The following is an 18,130-nucleotide window of genomic DNA, read 5'->3' on the forward strand; positions in this document are numbered from 1 at the left end:
TTTTACTTATTCTAATCCAATCCACAATTTATCTTTCAATATTTACCGTTATATTACACTACAACTTACTCTTTTTCTTTTTGGTAAATGTCCTAATTGTGATGGGTTGCGCATGGGAGCCTACAATCATGACACATTTGGTTGTTCCATCTTGTTCGCGAGGGATCACATGGCCCAACAGGATTGATCCATTGCTTGGAGAGATTCAAGACTCATCTATAAAGCATGAAAAATAAGGAATGTAATCTTCAAAGGTATATAATATTGGATGACTCGTAATCTTAAAAGATATGGTTCTATAAATCTTAGAGATTTGATTTTGTAGATAGCTTTTAATCTTAGCCGTTGATGTACTTTAATCTGTACTATTGAATTTGGGGAGGCTCAACTATAAATAGAGGTCTCTCCTCCTCATTGTAAATCACTTCACTTCACTAAATAATAGAATTCTTGAGAGCATTCACTTAAACAACTCTCTTGTGTTTTTGCTTTTCTGTGGCTTTTTTGTTCTTTCAAGTTATTTCATCTTTTGTGTTGCTTTTGCTTTGCTTTAGTGCCTTAGAGAAATTTTGTGTGAATATTCAATTATTTGGAATTAGGCTGACTTAGGCATTTTTAAAGCGAAGAAATCGCCTAAGGCCGCACAGATTGCCAGACTAAAAATCTAGCCTCGTGATAGTTGGTATTCGAGCTAAGATTTCAAATGCATCGTTGAAAGATGTCAAAAGAAGTTGTTGAGCAAGTTGAGCCAATGGAGACCCGTGGGAGGGCCAGAAACGTAAGCCAATCGAGGGACATGTTGTCAACTTTAGAAGGGCGAGTGGTCACTCTCGAGGAGTCCATGAGGGACGTGAGAGAGAAACTCGAGGAAGTTAAAGGAGGACTCAATAATAGGTTGGAATCAATGAAAGAGCAACTTAGGGGCTATGTGTTAAAATATCTCAATTCCGTTGAGAACAAGATGACGGGAAAGGATGATACCCTCGATGCTATGGTGACGACTTTAAAAAAGAAGATTACGGAGCTCAAGGGTGAACTCATAATCTACAAGGCTACTTTGGGTAATGGGGTGTTTGTTGCGGTACCCAACTCAGTGTGAATGTTCCCAAGCTCAAAGAATTTAAAGGGACAAGGTTCGTGAGAGATGTGGACAACTTTCTATGAGGAATGGAGTAATACTTCTGTGCCAAAGGCATCATGGATGATGCTACTAAGGTAAATACTATTGTTATGTATTTCAATAACATTACTCCTGTTATGGTGGAGTCATAGGTCTACAGATGTGAGACATGGTGGAACCCAAATTGAGACTTGGGAGGATTTCCAAAATGAGTTCAAAGTATAGTTTTACCCGGAGTATGCCGAGGACAAGGCTCAAGCAAAGTGACGTCAATTTACGTAACAAGGCATAATTAGAGAGTATGTGTAGGAGCCAGTGAACTCATGCTCTAGATTTCTGATATGGGTGAGAAAGAGGCATTCTTTTCCTTTATGGATGGATTGAAGCCATAGGCCAAGCAAGATTTACAACGCTGAAGAATTCAAGAGCTTACTAAAGCCATGACAGTAGCAGAATCTTTTGTCAAGTTTGGCTCGAAGAAATACAAACTTGAGTCTTCTAAGCCCAAATTCGAAACGAGGGGCAGTGATGGGGGAGACAAAGACAAACCCGCTAAGAATGGCGATAGTAAGGCTCAAAATTTTCAGAAAGCTAAGTCTAATAAGTAGTGGGAAAAGAAGAAGATAGAGCATTTATCTTGCTTCCATTGTAATGGTCTGCATATGGTAAGGGATTGTTCAAAGAAGGCTACACTTTCTACCATGTAAAGGGACGATGGGGTAGACAATGCAACAAAAAATATTAGCTAGATATTGGATGATACCGAAGACAAATTGAGTCATGGGTTGATGTTCGTATACATCACTATTGCTGGCAGAAGATTGAATGCAATTGTTGATACAAGTGCATCAGATTTGTTCATGTCCAAAGAGACTGCTTGTGACCTTAGGCTCAAGGTTGATAAAGAATCGGGTTAGATCAAGACGGTCAATTCGAAAAGCATTGAAATAGAAAGTGTGATGAAAGGAGTGGAACTCCAACTTGGCGATTGGACTGGTAAGGACACCATCAAGGTAATACCATTTGATAACTTTGACTTTATGGTTGGATTAAGTTTTCTTGATTGGATTAATGTGGGTATTTTTTTTTTCTGGCAATTACATGGTGATCTCAGACCTGAACCATCAATGTATGGTGCGGATGAAAAGGAAAGGAGGCATGGAAGGAAAGGCATTATCCAATTTGCTAAAGAAATACGTAGAGATGAAGTCTTTTATTTAGCCACTTTGAAGGCTGAGGAAATCCTTAAATATATCCATTGGTGAGATTCCAAAAGAAGTGGGACAATTATTGTAGTCTTTTCGAGATGTGATGCCTGGCGAGCTACTTAAGAAACTACCACCAAAGAGGGAGGTGGATCACATGATTGAGCTAGTGCTCAACATGAAGCCATAGGCTAGGGCCCCGTATTGTATGTTTTCGGCATAATTAGAATAGTTGCAGAAACAGTTGAAGGAGCTTTTAGATGCTGGATTCATTAAGCCATCTAAGTCTCCATTCAATGCGCTAGTGTTGTTTCAAAAGAAGCATAATGGGTCGTTGATGATGCACATCGATTATCGGGCCTTGAACAAAGTCACTATGAAGAACAAGTACCCGATTCTCCTCATTGTAGATTTGTTTGATCAACTTGGTAGTGCAAGATAGTTTACCAAGTTAGATTTGTGATTGGGGTACTATCAAGTTAGAATAGCCGAAAGGGATGAGCCAAAGATCACGTGTGTGACTCGATATGACTCGTATGAGTTCTTTGTGATGTCTTTTGGATTAAAGAATGTTGAAAGGACTAAGGCAAAATCCAGTAACAACAATTTTTTTAAGGTAAACTACCTTATTAGTCATCCAACTTTTAGGATGCTTTTATTTTGGTCACTCAAAATGAAATCCTTATAATTTCATCACCCAACTTTTAAGGCGCTTTCATTTTAGTCACCCAAGCACTAAATCTCTAACGACGGTTAATTGTATACACCAACTTTCATTTATGTCATTAAAAAATATCTTTTTTTAAATTATTGGTTGCAGTAAAAAAATTTAAGAATTAAAGTGAAAAATGGTAGAAACTAAAATAATGTATTAAAAATTTATCAACTTGTACTTGTTTACCCCATTGCGAAAGTTTTAATGTTTTTTCAATATTGAAATTTTAAATTTTAAAATATCAAATTTAATTGAATAAATTATTGAAAATTTTAACCCTTAATATCGTCAACCGATTTATTACTATAATATTAAAATTAATTAAATTAATTAATGTAATTAATGTAATCTCATTCTAAAATTTTAAATTTTATTTTATGTTTCTAAACAAAAATCAACTCAAATAACTCATCTTTAATAAATTATCTATGAGACACAAAATTCTTTTGATTATATGATCTTGAGTTTTCCATAAAAGCTAAAAGTAAAGAATAATCCTTGTAATTAATTAAATTAATTATTTTTATCCAAGGTAAACAAAACTCATAAATTTTTTTATCATTTCTTTACCCAAACGAAGAACAAGTAATTAATTTAATTAATTGTTAATTGCAAGAATTTTTCTTTTGCTTTTAGCTTAACATGGAAAATTTGAGATTATATAATAAAAATTAATTTTGTAAGCAATTACTAAATATCGTTAGTTGAGTTGATTTTTCGTTAAGGCTAATTTGAAAATACAAAATAAAATTTAAAATTTAAAAGAAGATTAAATTAATTAATTTTAATATTATAGTAAAAAATTGATTGACATTATCAAGTGATAAAATGTTTTCAATAATTTTTAAATATATTTTGATGCTTTGAAATTTTAAAATTAATATTAAAAAATTTAGAATTTTTGTCAATGAGATAAACAAATACAATTTGACATTTTTTGTACATTATTTTAGTTTCTATCGACTTTTTACTTTAATCTTTGATTTTTTTACCCCAATCAATACTTGAAAAAATATATTTTTTGGATAACTAAAACGAAAGCAACATAGAAGTTAGGAGACCAAAATAAAAGTGTAAACGTGATGTGGCGTGTAAAATTAAATGCCATTAGAGATTTAATGCTTAGATGACTAAAATGAAAACACCATAACAATTGAGTGGCGAAACTACAAGAATTTCATTTTAAACGTTCAAAAGTGACCTAAAAAGTATTTCACGAACGAATAATTGAACACATATACTAAAACACATCATATGTGAATACCCATTTTTTTGGGTGAAAACTTTCAACATGTTTTAACCACACACGTGATTTCTATATCTTTCTGGTTAGCAAATATCATATGGATAATCAAACGCAAAAGTCTCCAAACCAAACCCTAGATTTAACCAAAGCACGCACAACATAGGCATCAAAGGCAGCATAATTGCAGCAGTTTCAGTGCCTGTTTCTACCATATTCATCGACTGAAGGCACACGATTGATACAATTAATCAATCATCTTGTCATTCCAGGGATCACTATCGGCGTCATTGCGACCCCACGCTTTTGCCTGTCCATGTTGGCTTCCCAACCTTCGTTCCCCAAAATATAATTTCATCAACTTAATTTATGCTAATAATATGGTGTTGATTTTTGAAAGGTCAAATTCTAGTTTTTGTCCTACTACAGTTGAAGTCGGGGTTTAGTCATTTATGCTTTTTACTATTATAATTTTTAAGAAATAATTTATGTTAACATTTTAATTGAAATAGGTAACCATATTTTTTAGACTAAATAATGATATTCATAAAATTAGAGGGGGTTTATGAAAATACGCGTTACCTATCTCCATGTCAAAGCCACGGTTTTTGAGATCTCTGTACTCTTGACAAAGAGCCAATGGACAACAGCAGAAGTGAACTAAGCAATCATTACATGGTTCTTCTTCTAAGTCGTATTGTCCCCTTAGTTTCGAGCGATATAAGAATGAATAAAAACATGCACAACCAGTGAAACCTAGCAACACCCCGTACAGCAACCCCCTTGAAAAACAAGCTGCAAAATGAATAATAAATTAACATCAAAATTTTTAAACCAGTTGAAATGTTATCAAATTATGGTTTTGGTCTTTTTATCAAACTTAATTTAATTAAAATAGCTAAGAATATTAAGTATTTCAACTAATTATATAGAATATCAAATTACATAAAATTAAAATTTAAAGACTAAATTTCAAATATGATAAAAACTAAAATTTGACCATGATATTATAATAACTAAAAAAGCACATGAGCAGATCAAACATGTAGTTTGACCATTATATTATAGTGACCAAAAAAGAGAACAGGAAAGATTGGGGCACGTTTCATGACATGGCACTGGTAAAAGCGTTCCCTTTATATCTTAAACATAAATCTTGGACTCCCATAATTTTGGGGGTAAATGGGAGGGAACTTAAAATCCGAGTACCAGAATGGAATTAAAAAAAATCATGATTTAAGCCAAATAATTTATATATATGAGAAATTATTTTATGGATTATTTTCACTATATTATTAATGGTCTCTTTTTAATTATTTAATTATATTTTAATAATTTATTTCATGTCATTAATACATAATTGTGGTAATTTTTTACCCTAAACCCGAACTCAGAATTTGAGATTCTAGTTTAGGGTTCGAGGTTCGGATAAAAATTATCATAATTATGTTTCAATGATATAAAAAATTTACTGAAATATCATTAAATAATTAAAAATGAGCCATGAATGATGTGATGTTAATAGTCTATAAAATATTATCTTATATATATATATATAGATAGATAGATAGATAGATAATACCTAAAACTACTTATAACTCTTTTAAATCTATAAATAGGAGGATAAAATGTGCTTGAGCGCATTCAAAACTTGCATCCTCCTACACTGATAACATTATCAATATCAATGAAGCTAAAACTCAATTGACAAGGCACATAGTTATCACATAAACTATCCCAATAAAAAATGTATTTTTTTAAAAAAATATATTAATATTTTAACCATAATAACATTATAAAGATAGAGAGATTATTAAATTATGTGAAATTAAAGTTGAAGCTAGAAATTTTATATTGGCCTAATTAAGACTGAATTATAAAAAAAATGGATAGTCAAAATGCAAATTTTCCACTATATTTACCTACATTTTGAAATGTACAAAATTACCATTCGGAGGGAGGAGGGGACTGAACCCCAAATTTAAGTACAGTTGAAAGATAAAAACCATAATCCAAATGAAAATCAGGTTAAATACCATTTCAAAATATGTGAACTTTACATTTGGATCCTCTGCTGACGATCTCAGCTACCTGTCCGAAGGTGATGCAAGGACATACGCAAGTAATAACACCTGAAATATTCGAAAAAATCAAACCAAAGGATTCATCTGAAAATGAAAAAAAAAAAAACACAAAAAATGAAGAAGATGGTGAATGTATTTATAAGCTTACAATTTGCAGGGTCATCAAAGCAGTGGCAAAGACCAGTAGTCCAGTGTCCAGGTGCATGGTGTAACTGTGTAGGGATAGTATCTGAAGGTGCTGGAGTTGGGATGGGACTCGGATGGCTGAAAGCCGGGTTCCTAATGGTCGGACGACCCTGCATGTTAGGATATATAGGCTGTGAATTTTTCTTTTTCTTTTCTTTTTACTTTTTTGTTGGTTTGATTGTTTTTCTAAGTATTAAAGCAGATGATTATATCGCAGGTTCTTTCATGGGTTTTTTAAATATTATATATATATATAAATATAAAGTGGGAAGCTTTCTGGGCATCTCTTGCCTTGCGATGTAAATCTAAGTTGATTATTTAAGCATTGATTCTGTTTGCGTTTGATGCAAGCTGGTAGCAAGAAAAGCATCAACAATGTTCAAAAAGTGACCAATTTTTTAGGATAAACTACCTAATTAGTCACCCAACTTTTAAGATGCTTTTATTTTGGTCACCCAAAATGAAATCCTTATAATTTCGTTACCTAACTTTTAAGGCGTTTTAATTTTAGTCACTCAAGCACTAAATTTTTAATGACGGTTAGTCGTATACGCTAACTTTCATTTTGGTCACTACAAAATATCTTCTTTTACATTATTGATCGAGGTAAAAAAGCATTAAGGATTAAAGTGAAAAATGGTAGAAACTAAGATAATGTATTAAAAAATTATCAAATTGTACTTGTTTACCTCAGTCCTAAAAGTTGTAAATTTTTTTTTCAATATTGAATGTCGAAACCATTTTTCTTATTTTGATTTAAAAACGGTGGATCGACTTTTTGGAAAGCGAAAATGGAGTCGCCACCGACCTTTTTTTTGAGGTGTAATCGGATCACCTTGAGGTTGATCATTTTAATAAAACATTTGATTTATAATAATTTTAGGTCTACGAAAATTGAGAACAAGGGTTCGGGAGTCAGTTTCGTACGAGGAAGGGTTAGCACCCCCTTAACGCCCAAAATTGGTACCAAACCAATTAAATAACTGTCCTTGTGTCTAAGATTTAAAATATTTTTAAAATGAGGTTCCTTTTTTATTACATTTGAATGATCCCGAATTGGTTGTCAAAATCTTCTTGTTTCAAAGGAATATAGCACCACATCCAGCACGGTAGGACACGATCCTTTATTTCCTCGAGAACACGATAGATTTCGACTTCCAAAAATTCATAATTTGGGAATTACAAAAGGATGCTCAGCTATTTAGTCCAACGAAAAATCGAAACCCAAAGACAAGATGGGCACGATTCCTCGAACTTCCAAATATTGAACATTGCCTTGCCTTAGAAAACACGTGTGAAATTCTGAAGGGGTATTCGATTATTTTGAGCAAATGGGAGATTGCAACCCAGCACGATAGGGCACTATCCTCCGAATTGCTAAACATCGAACATTTCCTTCATTTTAAAAAGTTTTTAGAAAACATGAGAATATTCTAAAGAGACACTCGATTATTTAGAGCAAACGAGAAATTACAACCCAGCACGGTAGGGCACGATTCCCCGAATTGCCAAACATCGAACATCGCCTTCGTTTTAAATAATTTTTAAAAATTATAAAAAATAGCTTGAAATACACTAATTTGACTTGAAAAAAAATGGGATAATTAGTTTAAAGAATTAGAAATTATAAAATGACATTTGTAAATCGGAAAGGAAATAAAAAAACACGGGATAAAATGAAATATTATGATGAATGGATGGAGATAATATAATTCGTTTAATCAACTAACAAGATAACAACCAAATTCTACCAATCTAAAAGTATTATCAATTTCCTAATCATTGATGAAGAATAATCAATATGATGGCAATACAAAACAAAAATAATATACCACAATAATATAAATAACCTAATACAACACATTCAAATGCAAAAAATGCAAAACAAAACGAAAGTTAAAGAAAAATATGTATATATGTATAAGGCAAATTTAAAAGGATGAACACATATTATATATTGTATGAATTATTAAACTAGAAACTTTTACAAAATGAAGGTACACATATGACTATTAAAATATATTTTATAGAATGAATATTTAAATCAAACAATATCTGAAGTATTAAAGAATATCGGTTTAAAATTAACAATCTTAATAATAAAATATATATATGCAAAGATAATACAAGTATATAATAATTTTAAAAACATATTAGATTTACAAATCGTATATATATCTATATAAATTAATTTAGAATAAAAGAATATGTATGCAAAATTAGATGTGTTTTACCATAAGTTATAATGGACTTAGAAACATATTCATATATACAAAAATATAGGTATAATACATGGGTTTTGCGATATATATGTACATAAATAATAATTTAAATAAGGTGCAAAACGTATGATTTCTTTTTAATCAGCAAGCATATATATTTAAAATATATACAAGGGTTATATGTATAAATAATATAATACTAATAAGATATAAAATAAGCTTAATTTCATTTTTAAGGTATATATATATACATATATATAATAATGCATAAAACATAGAACAATATATAACAAATGAGATTACAATTAATCAAGCTTCAATAAATAAACAAAATCATACAAATGATACAATCAATATCAATAAACACGAATAATAGAGAAAACTATAAAAAAGGGAATTTAAGCAAAACCTAATTGAAATCAAATTAAAATAAGGAGGCTAATTCATGAATAAAATAAGCTGTTAGGGTTAAAATAGGGACTCGGACGAATGTGCGAGTAACCAAGGAGGATCAAATGGGAAATAAAACCCTTCCATTCAAAACACCCCGTTCGATCAGGGACCCAGATGAAACAGTAATGAAATTCCTGGGCGAATCCTAGGCGGTTTTCGGGTCGAAGTCTGGGTCAAGTGATTAAACGACGCCGTTTTGGGTATTGGGTATTTGCCCCAAAACGACGCCGTACCAAGGGGCTATAAAAGCAATAATTTTTTTGTGAAATTTTCATTTCGTCAGTACAGAGGAAAAAAAAAGAGAGAGAGGTGTAAAGGAATCCGGCCTAGGCCATTTTCGGTCGCCGGATTGGTGCCCGTCCGTTGCCGGCATCCGCCATGCACGGCGGCCAGAGATGCAAAGGAGCCCCGAATCGATTCCTCTAGTCCCCCTCTATCCATATCTGAATTCCAAACAAGCAAAGAGGACCTAGGGGACCGGATCGAGCCATGGGAACCATTCAGTTCTAACTTCTCCGATCTCTCTAAAAAGGTAACGATATCCTTTCTCTTTTTTATATATATGCGTATATATATTATATGTGTGTAAGGATTGAAGTAATTTGCAAAATAAAGAATAGGTCAATCGAAATGAAGAAACAACCTTCTTTTTCCTTTAAAATCTTTCAATTCCTGCTTTTTATTTCTTTCTAATATCTGTGTCCCTGTGTGTAAAGTTACATTTTCTCCTTGGCTATATATAGCCGAATATATGATATTATCCCCCTTTGGCCTCTGTTATCTGCCATTTGCATGTTATCGTTTCCATTCTCTCCCTTTTTCTTTGATCTGTTTGCAGGCTAAGGGTCAACGGTGGTGATAGAGGGGTTGGTGGAGGCAGACAGTATGGGGTGATGGGACAAGTGCAGCACTGAAGGGAAATAGGGGCTAGGTTTTTTGTTTTTAGAAAATGTTGAGAATGGGCTAGGATTTATTTTTTTGGGCTTGTAAACGGGTGGTGGGCTTGTTTTAATTTAGTTTGGTTTTGGGTGTTGGGTTTAGAGGTTGTAAACGGGATTGGGTTTAAGGGTTGTAAACGGGCCGGGCAAATTGGGCTTGTAACAACTGCCCCTCTTTGCTCGTTGTCGTGTAATGAGAACAGAGCAAAGACTTTTAAGAAAGACCAATTTTGACCGGTTCCGCTAAGCCTTGACTTTTGATGCCTCTCTTTTTTAGGCAGCCTCAACAGTTGTGCGCATCCAATAAACCGTCCCCCGCCTGTCTTCTGACATGTGCTCAAGGATTTGAACGTCTCAGCCAATATTGCCGGTACCGGTGTGATTTCCTTCTCAAGACGATCGAATAAGTCAGTGACTGCCTCATCTACATGCCTTAAAGCCTTAGGAAAAATTACCAATCCATAGATGCTTAAGGCGAAGATATCGACCCTCTTTCTTTCATCCGGATGTGTTAAAACCAAATCTCTCAAATTCTCCCAAGGGATACATTTACTATCTCTCTTTTGTTGAATCCGAGTAGTGACCTAAAGCTCGCTCATCCCTGAAATATTCATCAACTTCTTCGTAAAGGTTTGACCGTTAAAAACCTTGGCATAAGCTTTTCTATCTTACATTTTTGGACACCTGAGCAGGGTAGTATATTCTTTCACGGTAGGCACTAAATCCACTTCCCCAAAAGTGAAACACTTGTAAGCAGAATTCTAAAATTGAACCATAACTCGAAACAGGTGCTTGTTCACCTTAATATCTAACAAGTAAGATATATCGCCATAGCTTTGATAGAACAACTGTTTGGTTTCTTCATCCCAACCGGCCCAGATATCTCTCAATTCCTGCAACTCATTCTGTGTTACATTGACGTGAGTGAATTTCTGCAATTCTGATGTATATCCTTCTTTCAAGCTATCCCCTTTCTACGATTGTAACTTCTCTGACCATGTGCGGACGGCCGCATTATCCTCAACTTTACTAAGAAATTCATTCTCCATGTTAAACTTTCTAACTTAGTAATCGAATACGAATCAACACCTCCTTTAGTATGCAATGTCATGCAAAATACAATCAAAACAAGACGAGTCAGTATCAAGTGTTAATAATAAAATGCAAGCAAAATAAAGATAATCAAAGCATACTTATATGGGCGACCACTACAGTTTAACCTAGCTCCACCTAATGAAGGCTCTTAAGGTACCCTATATGGTTCTAGAGTAAGGATACCCGAACCAGCAGATTCCTCAATCCTCACCCATTATAGGCTCATATGGATCGAGTTCAGTTCAGGGGAATACATTTCCCTATGACCATGCAGAGATGAAAATCTCACGAAATCATAGGTACGGATGTATCCCGGAAATAATCCACTAGCCCATACGGAGGTGAAAACCTCACGAAAGCGTAGTTTCTTACTCCCACTTAGAAGGTGCGACCACAGCGGTCATGCAATGTAATGCAATGTTATTCTACAAGACCCGAGCCACAACAATCATACAATCGAATGCAATTGAAGAAATCATGATTTTTCAAAACAAATTTTCAATCAACTGACAAAAGGACAGCAGATAATCAATTTTATGGCTTGACTCTCTTATTGAAGTCCCCAGCGGAGTCGTCAAGCTGTTGAAACCATTTTTTTTATTTTGATTTAAAAACGGTGGATTGAATTTTTGGAAAGCGAAAATGGAGTCGCCACTGACCTTTTTTTTGAGGTGTAATCGGATCACCTTGAGGGTGATCATTTGAATAAAACATTTGATTTATAATAATTTTAGGTCTACGAAAATTGAGAATAAGGGTTCGGGAGTCGGTTACGTACGAGGAAGGGTTAGCACCCCCGTAACGCCCAAAATTGGTACCAAACCGATTAAATAACTGTCATTGTGTCTAAGATTTAAAATGTTTTTGAAATGAGGTTCCTTTTTTATTACATTTGAATGATCCTGAATTGGTTATCAAAATCTTCTTGTTTCAAAGGTATATAGCACCAAATCCAGCACGGTAGGACACGATCCTTTATATCTTCGAGAACACGATAGATTTCGACTTCCAAAAATTCATAATTTGGGAATTACAAAAGGATGCTCAACTATTTAGTCCAACGAAAAATCGAAACCCAGCACAGTAGGGCACGATTCCTCGAACTTCCAAATATTGAACATTGCCTTGCCTTATAAAACACGTGTGAAATTCGAAGGGGTATTCGATTATTTTGAGCAAATGGGAGATTGCAACCCAGCACGATAGGGCACTATCCTCCGAATTGCTAAACATCGAACATTTCCTTCATTTTAAAAAGTTTTTAGAAAACATGAGTGAAATTCTAAAAAGACACTCGATTATTTCGAGCGAACGAGAAATTGCAACCCAGCACGGTAGGGCACGATTCCCCGAATTGCCAAACATCGAACATCGCCTTCGTTTTAAATAATTTTTAAAAATTATAAAAAACAGCTTGAAATACACTAATTTGACTTGAAATAAAATGGGATAATTAGTTTAAAGAATTAGAAATTATAAAATGACATTTGTAAATCGGAAAGGAAATAAAAAAACACGGGATAAAATGAAATATTATGATGAATGAATGGAGATAATATAATTCGTTTAATCAACTAATAAGATAACAACCAAATTCTACCAATCTAAAAGTATTATCAATTTCCTAATCATTGATGAAGAATAATCAATATGATGGCAATACAAAACAAAAATAATATACCACAATAATATATATAACCTAATACAACACATTCAAATGCAAAAAATGCAAAACAAAACGAAAGTTAAAGAAAAATATGTATATATGTATAAAGCAAATTTAAAAGGATGAACACATATTATATATTGTATGAATTATTAAACTAGAAACTTTTTACAAAATGAAGGTACACATATGACCATTAAAATATATTTTATAGAATGAATATTTAAATCGAACAATATACTGAAGTATTAAAGAATATCGTTTAAAATTAACAATCTTAATAATAAAATATATATATGCAAAGATAATACAAGTATATAATAATTTTAAAAACATATTAGATTTACAAATCGTATATATATCTATATAAATTAATTTAGAATAAAAGAATATGTATGCAAAATTAGATGTGTTTTACCATAAGTTATAATGGACTTAGAAACATATTCATATATACAAAAATATAGGTATAATACATGGGTTTAGCGATATATGTACATAAATAATAATTTAAATAAGGTGCAAAACGTATGATTTCTTTTTAATCAGCAAGCATATATATTTAAAATATATACAAGGGTTATATGTATGAATAATATAATACTAATAAGATATAAAATAAGCTTAATTTCATTTTTAAGGTATATATATATTCATATATATAATAATGCATAAAACATAGAACAATATATAACAAATGAGATTACAATTAATCGGGCTTCAATAAATAAACAAAATCATACAAATGATACAATCAATATCAATAAACATGAATAATAGAAAACTATAAAAAAGGGAATTTAAACAAAACTTAATTGAAATCAAATTAAAATAAAGAGGCTAATTCATGAATAAAATAAGCTGTTAGGGTTAAAATAGGGACTCGGACGAATGCACGAGTAACCAAGAAGGATCAAATGGGAAATAAAACCCTTCCATTCAAAACGCCCCGTTCGATCAGGGACCCAGATGAAACAGTAATGAAATTCCTGGGCGAAATTAAAAAGAAATAAAAGAGAATGGGACAACATTGAAAACGGCCTCAAAAGCGGAGGGACTGAGGGCGCAAATAGACCTTCAGTCCAGAAACACGCGGATCCTAGGCAGTTTTCGGGTCGGAGTCTGGGTCAAGCGATTAAACGACGCCGTTTTGGGTATTGGGTATTTGCCCCAAAATGACGTCGTACCAAGGGGCTATAAAAGCAACAATTTTTTTGTGAAATTTTCATTTCGTCAGTGCAGAGGAAAAAAAAGGAGAGAGAGGTGTAAGAGAATCCAGCCTAGGCGATTTTCGGTCTCCGAATTGGTGCCCGTCCGTTGCCGGCATCCGCCATGCACGGCGGTCGGAGATGCAAAGGAGCCCCGAATCGATTCCTCTAGTCTCTCTCTATCCATATCTGAATTCCAAACAAGCAAAGGGGACCTAGGGGACCGGATCGAGCCATGGGAACCATTCGGTTCTGACTTCTCCGATCCCCCTAAAAAGGTAACGATATCCTTTCTCTTTTTTATATATATGCGTATATATATTATATGTGTGTGAGGATTGAAGTAATTTGCAAAATAAAGAACAGGTCAATCGAAATGAAGAAACAACTTTCTTTTTCCTTTAAAATCTTTCAATTCCTGCTTTTTATTTCTTTCTAATATCTGTGTCCGTGTGTGTAAAGTTACATTTTCTCCTTGGCTATATATAGCCGAATACATGATATTATCCCCATTTGGTCTCTGTTATCTGCCATTTGCATGTTATCGTTTCTATTCTCTCCCTTTTTCTTTGATCTGTTTGCAGGCTAAGGGTTAACGGCGGTGACAGAGGGGTTGGCAGAGGCAGACAGTATGGGGTGATGGGACAAGTGCAGCGCTGAAGGGAAATAGGGGCTAGGTTTTTTGTTTTCAGAAAATGTTGAAAATGGGCTAAGGTTTATTTTTTTGGGCTTGTAAACGGGTGGTGGGCTTGTTTTAATTTAGTTTGGTTTTGGGTGTTGGGTTTAGGGGTTGTAAACGGGATTGGGTTTAGGGGTTGTAAACGGGCCGGGCAAATTGGGCTTGTAACAGCTGCCCCTCTTTGCTCGTTGTCGTGTAATGAGAACAGAGCAAAGACTTTTAAAAAAGACCAATTTTGACCGGTCCCGCTAAGCCTCGACTTTTGATGCCTCTCTTTTTTAGGCAGCCTCATTCAACCCACTGCATCTTGTCGCTTTGCTCTGCTCCATCGGTTCGCCGCAACTTCAAGGAAATAGGGTTTGTTTTGATCTGCTCTACTGCAACTTTAGAGAGATGAGCTCTGTGATTTATAGCTTCAATCTGTTCCACTGCAACTTCAGGGAAATAAGATTTGCTATCTTTAGTCTGCTCCACTGCAACTTCAGGGAGATAAGACTTGTGTTGATCTGCTCTACTGCAACTTCAGAGAGATGAGATCTGTGGTTTATTGCTTCAATCTATTCCACTGCAACTTCAGGGAAATAAGATTTGCTATCTTTAGTCTGCTCTACTGCAACTTCAGGGAGATAAGACTTGTGTTGATCTGCTCTACTGCAACTTCAGAGAGATGAGATCTGTGATTTATAGCTTCAATCTGTTCCACTGCAACTTCAGGGAAATAAAATTTGCTATCTTTAGTCTGTTCCACTGTAACTTCAGGGAGATAAGACTTGTGTTGATTTGCTCTACTGCAACTTCAGAGAGATGAGATCTGTGGTTTATAGCTTCAATCTGTTCCACTGCAACTTCAGGGAAATAAGATTTTCTATCTCTAGTCTGCTCCACTGCAAGTTCAGAGAGATAAGACTTGTGTTGATTTGCTTTACTGCAACTTCAGAGAGATGAGATTTGTGGTTTATAGCTTCAATCTGTTCCACTGCAACTTCAGGGAAATAAGATTTTCTATCTTTAGTCTACTCCACTGCAACTTTAGGGAGATAAGACTTATGTTGATCTGCTCTACTACAACTTCAGAGAGATGAGATCTGTGGTTTATAGCTTCAATCTGTTCCACTGCAACTTCAGGGAAATAAGATTTGCTATCTCTAGTCTGCTCCACTGCAACTTCAGGGAGATAAGACTTGTGACTTTAATCTACTTCACTAAAACTTCAAGGAGATCTGCTATGGCTTCTGGCCGCTCCAACGCCATTTCAGGGAGAAGTGATTGGTAATTCAGCCTGTTACCCTACTGCTTAGGGGGTTAAGATCTGTAAATCTTCAGCCTGTTACCCTACTACTTAGGGGTTTAAGGCTTGTGAATTCACTGATTCTAGGGACAAGACCTGTAGAGTCAGTTCCATGTATTTATGCTTATGCCAAAGAATTAGGATGCTATGATCGAAATAAATCAAATGTTTATAACTAGCTACGCTGTGAATGATCTACAAATGCATGAGTGCAGCATGTTGTGAGCATGAATCCCCTTTTGAATGTTTAGGTTGTCATTGCTCTTTGTTCATCAAGGTTCTGTCACCGAAACTGTATCCTGTCTTCTTGTTCATTTTAGATTTTGGGCGAAAAATCTGAAGTGGTAGTCCCAACTTAACTCTACTTTTTCAAATATTTCCGATCTTTAGGTTTGGTTAGTTCTAAATAATAGTCCTGTTTCAGGTTCCTGTATTATTTAGAAACTTTCAGAGTAATATACAGAACTCCTTTTGCAAAAGTGTCATTAGTCCATTAGTCGTTATTTCAATGCAAAAATGCTTGAGAAAGATCGTAACAATGGATAGAACGGAAATTTATTAGAAATAAAATTTGGAAAGGAATAGGTTAATCACAAAACATAAACATTGCTGGAAGACAAAATAAACAAAAGGAAAATAGGTGCCCCAAATATCGCCGCATAAACTCCCCTGTATGAACTTCTTGAAGACCCTTTTTTTTAGCCTAATATGTGTTACTAATATCGTAACAAGTGCGACACTGAAGGGAAATAGGGGCTAGGTTTTTTGTTTTCAGAAAATGTTGGGAATGGGCTAGGGTTTATTTTTTTGGGCTTGTAAACGGGTGGTGGGCTTGTTTTAATTTAGTTTGGTTTTGGGTGTTGGGTTTAGGGGTTGAAAACGGGATTAGGTTTAGGGGTTGTAAACGGACCGGGCAAATTGGGCTTGTAACATTGAAATTTTAAATTTTAAAATATCAAAAATAAATAAATAAATCATTAAAAATTTTATCCCTTGATAGTGTCAACCGATTTATTACTATAATATTAAAATTAATTAAATTAATTAATGTAATCTCATTTAGAATTTTAAAATTTATTTTATGTTTCTAAATAAAATCAACTCAAATAACTCATCTTTAATAAATTATCTATGAGACACAAAATTCTTTTGATTATATGATCTTGAGTCTTCCATGCCAAGCTAAAAGTAAAGAATATTAATCCTTGTAATTAATTAAATTAATCATTTTTATCCAAGGAAACAAAACTCATAAATTTTTTATCATTTCTTTACCCAAACTAAGAACAAGTAATTAATTTAATTAATTGTTAATTGCAATGATTTTTATTTTGCTTTAAGCTTAGCATGGAAAATTCGAGATTATATAATAAAAATTTAATTTTTGTAGGCAATTATTAAATGTGGGTGTAATAGCCCTAATTTGACCCTAGTCGGGAAGTGGTTTCGGGACCACAAAGCCGAGTCATGAAAATAATTAAATGTTAAATTTCATGTCTATTATATGAGATAATGCATGTGTGAAAAGTTTCATGCTTTAATTTTGTCATTTGTATGTGGAATTTATTAAATAGGACTTATGTGAGACAATTGTGAAATGTGATAGGTTAATTTTAAAGTGGTCTATTAATGCATGTAATAAAGAGGATGGACTTGCATGTCAAATATCCATTTTTTTTAGTAGTGGCCGGCCATGATAATGGTTTATATAAAATATATGTATTATTTATTAGTTAAGTGGCTTTATGTTTTATAATATAGATGAATAAAATCATAATAATAATAGAAATAATGGTGAAGAAAATAAAGTCTCATCTTTGTTCTTCTTAGCCGAACTTAAAGAAAGAAAAAGAGGAGCAAGACATTCGGCCATTTGAAACATAAGGAAGGTTAGTAAATTATGTTAGATTTTTGAAATTGTAGCTTTTTTGAAGTTAATTATCATGTTTCTTACTTAGCCCATGCCAAAACTTTGAATTTTGAGTGATGAATTGAGCATTCGGTTATGGTAGATAAGGAAGGAATTTG

The 18,130-nt window shown here is 33.6% G+C and overlaps 1 protein-coding gene across 1 annotated transcript; it reads right to left on the bottom strand.

The window, feature by feature from the left end:
* Positions 1-4,162: 4,162 nt before the first annotated feature.
* LOC108463571 (cell number regulator 1-like) lies at positions 4,163-6,825 on the bottom strand. Its single transcript, XM_053024491.1, has 4 exons — positions 6,516-6,825; positions 6,326-6,415; positions 4,866-5,078; positions 4,163-4,615 (listed from the first exon to the last, which is right to left on the bottom strand). Exons 1-4 carry the CDS (start codon positions 6,667-6,669, stop codon positions 4,539-4,541), a joined length of 534 nt encoding a protein of 177 aa, XP_052880451.1. The 5' UTR covers positions 6,670-6,825; the 3' UTR covers positions 4,163-4,538.
* Between the last annotated feature and the right edge of the window lie 11,305 nt (positions 6,826-18,130).

The sequence above is a fragment of the Gossypium arboreum genome, chromosome 13, assembly GCF_025698485.1.
Source record: "Gossypium arboreum isolate Shixiya-1 chromosome 13, ASM2569848v2, whole genome shotgun sequence".
In the NCBI taxonomy this organism is placed as follows: domain Eukaryota; kingdom Viridiplantae; phylum Streptophyta; class Magnoliopsida; order Malvales; family Malvaceae; genus Gossypium; species Gossypium arboreum.

Bases quoted from the DNA above. Each gene is read 5' to 3' on its own strand.
- LOC108463571 (XM_053024491.1), bottom strand. From the start codon at position 6,669: ATGCAGGGTCGTCCGACCATTAGGAACCCGGCTTTCAGCCATCCGAGT. The intron at 6,416-6,515 runs GTAAGCTTATAA...CGAATATTTCAG, and splicing joins CTTTGATGACCCTGCAAATT to GTGTTATTACTTGCGTATGT. The intron at 5,079-6,325 runs GAAATGGTATTT...TTCATTTTGCAG, and splicing joins ATGTAAAGTTCACATATTTT to CTTGTTTTTCAAGGGGGTTG.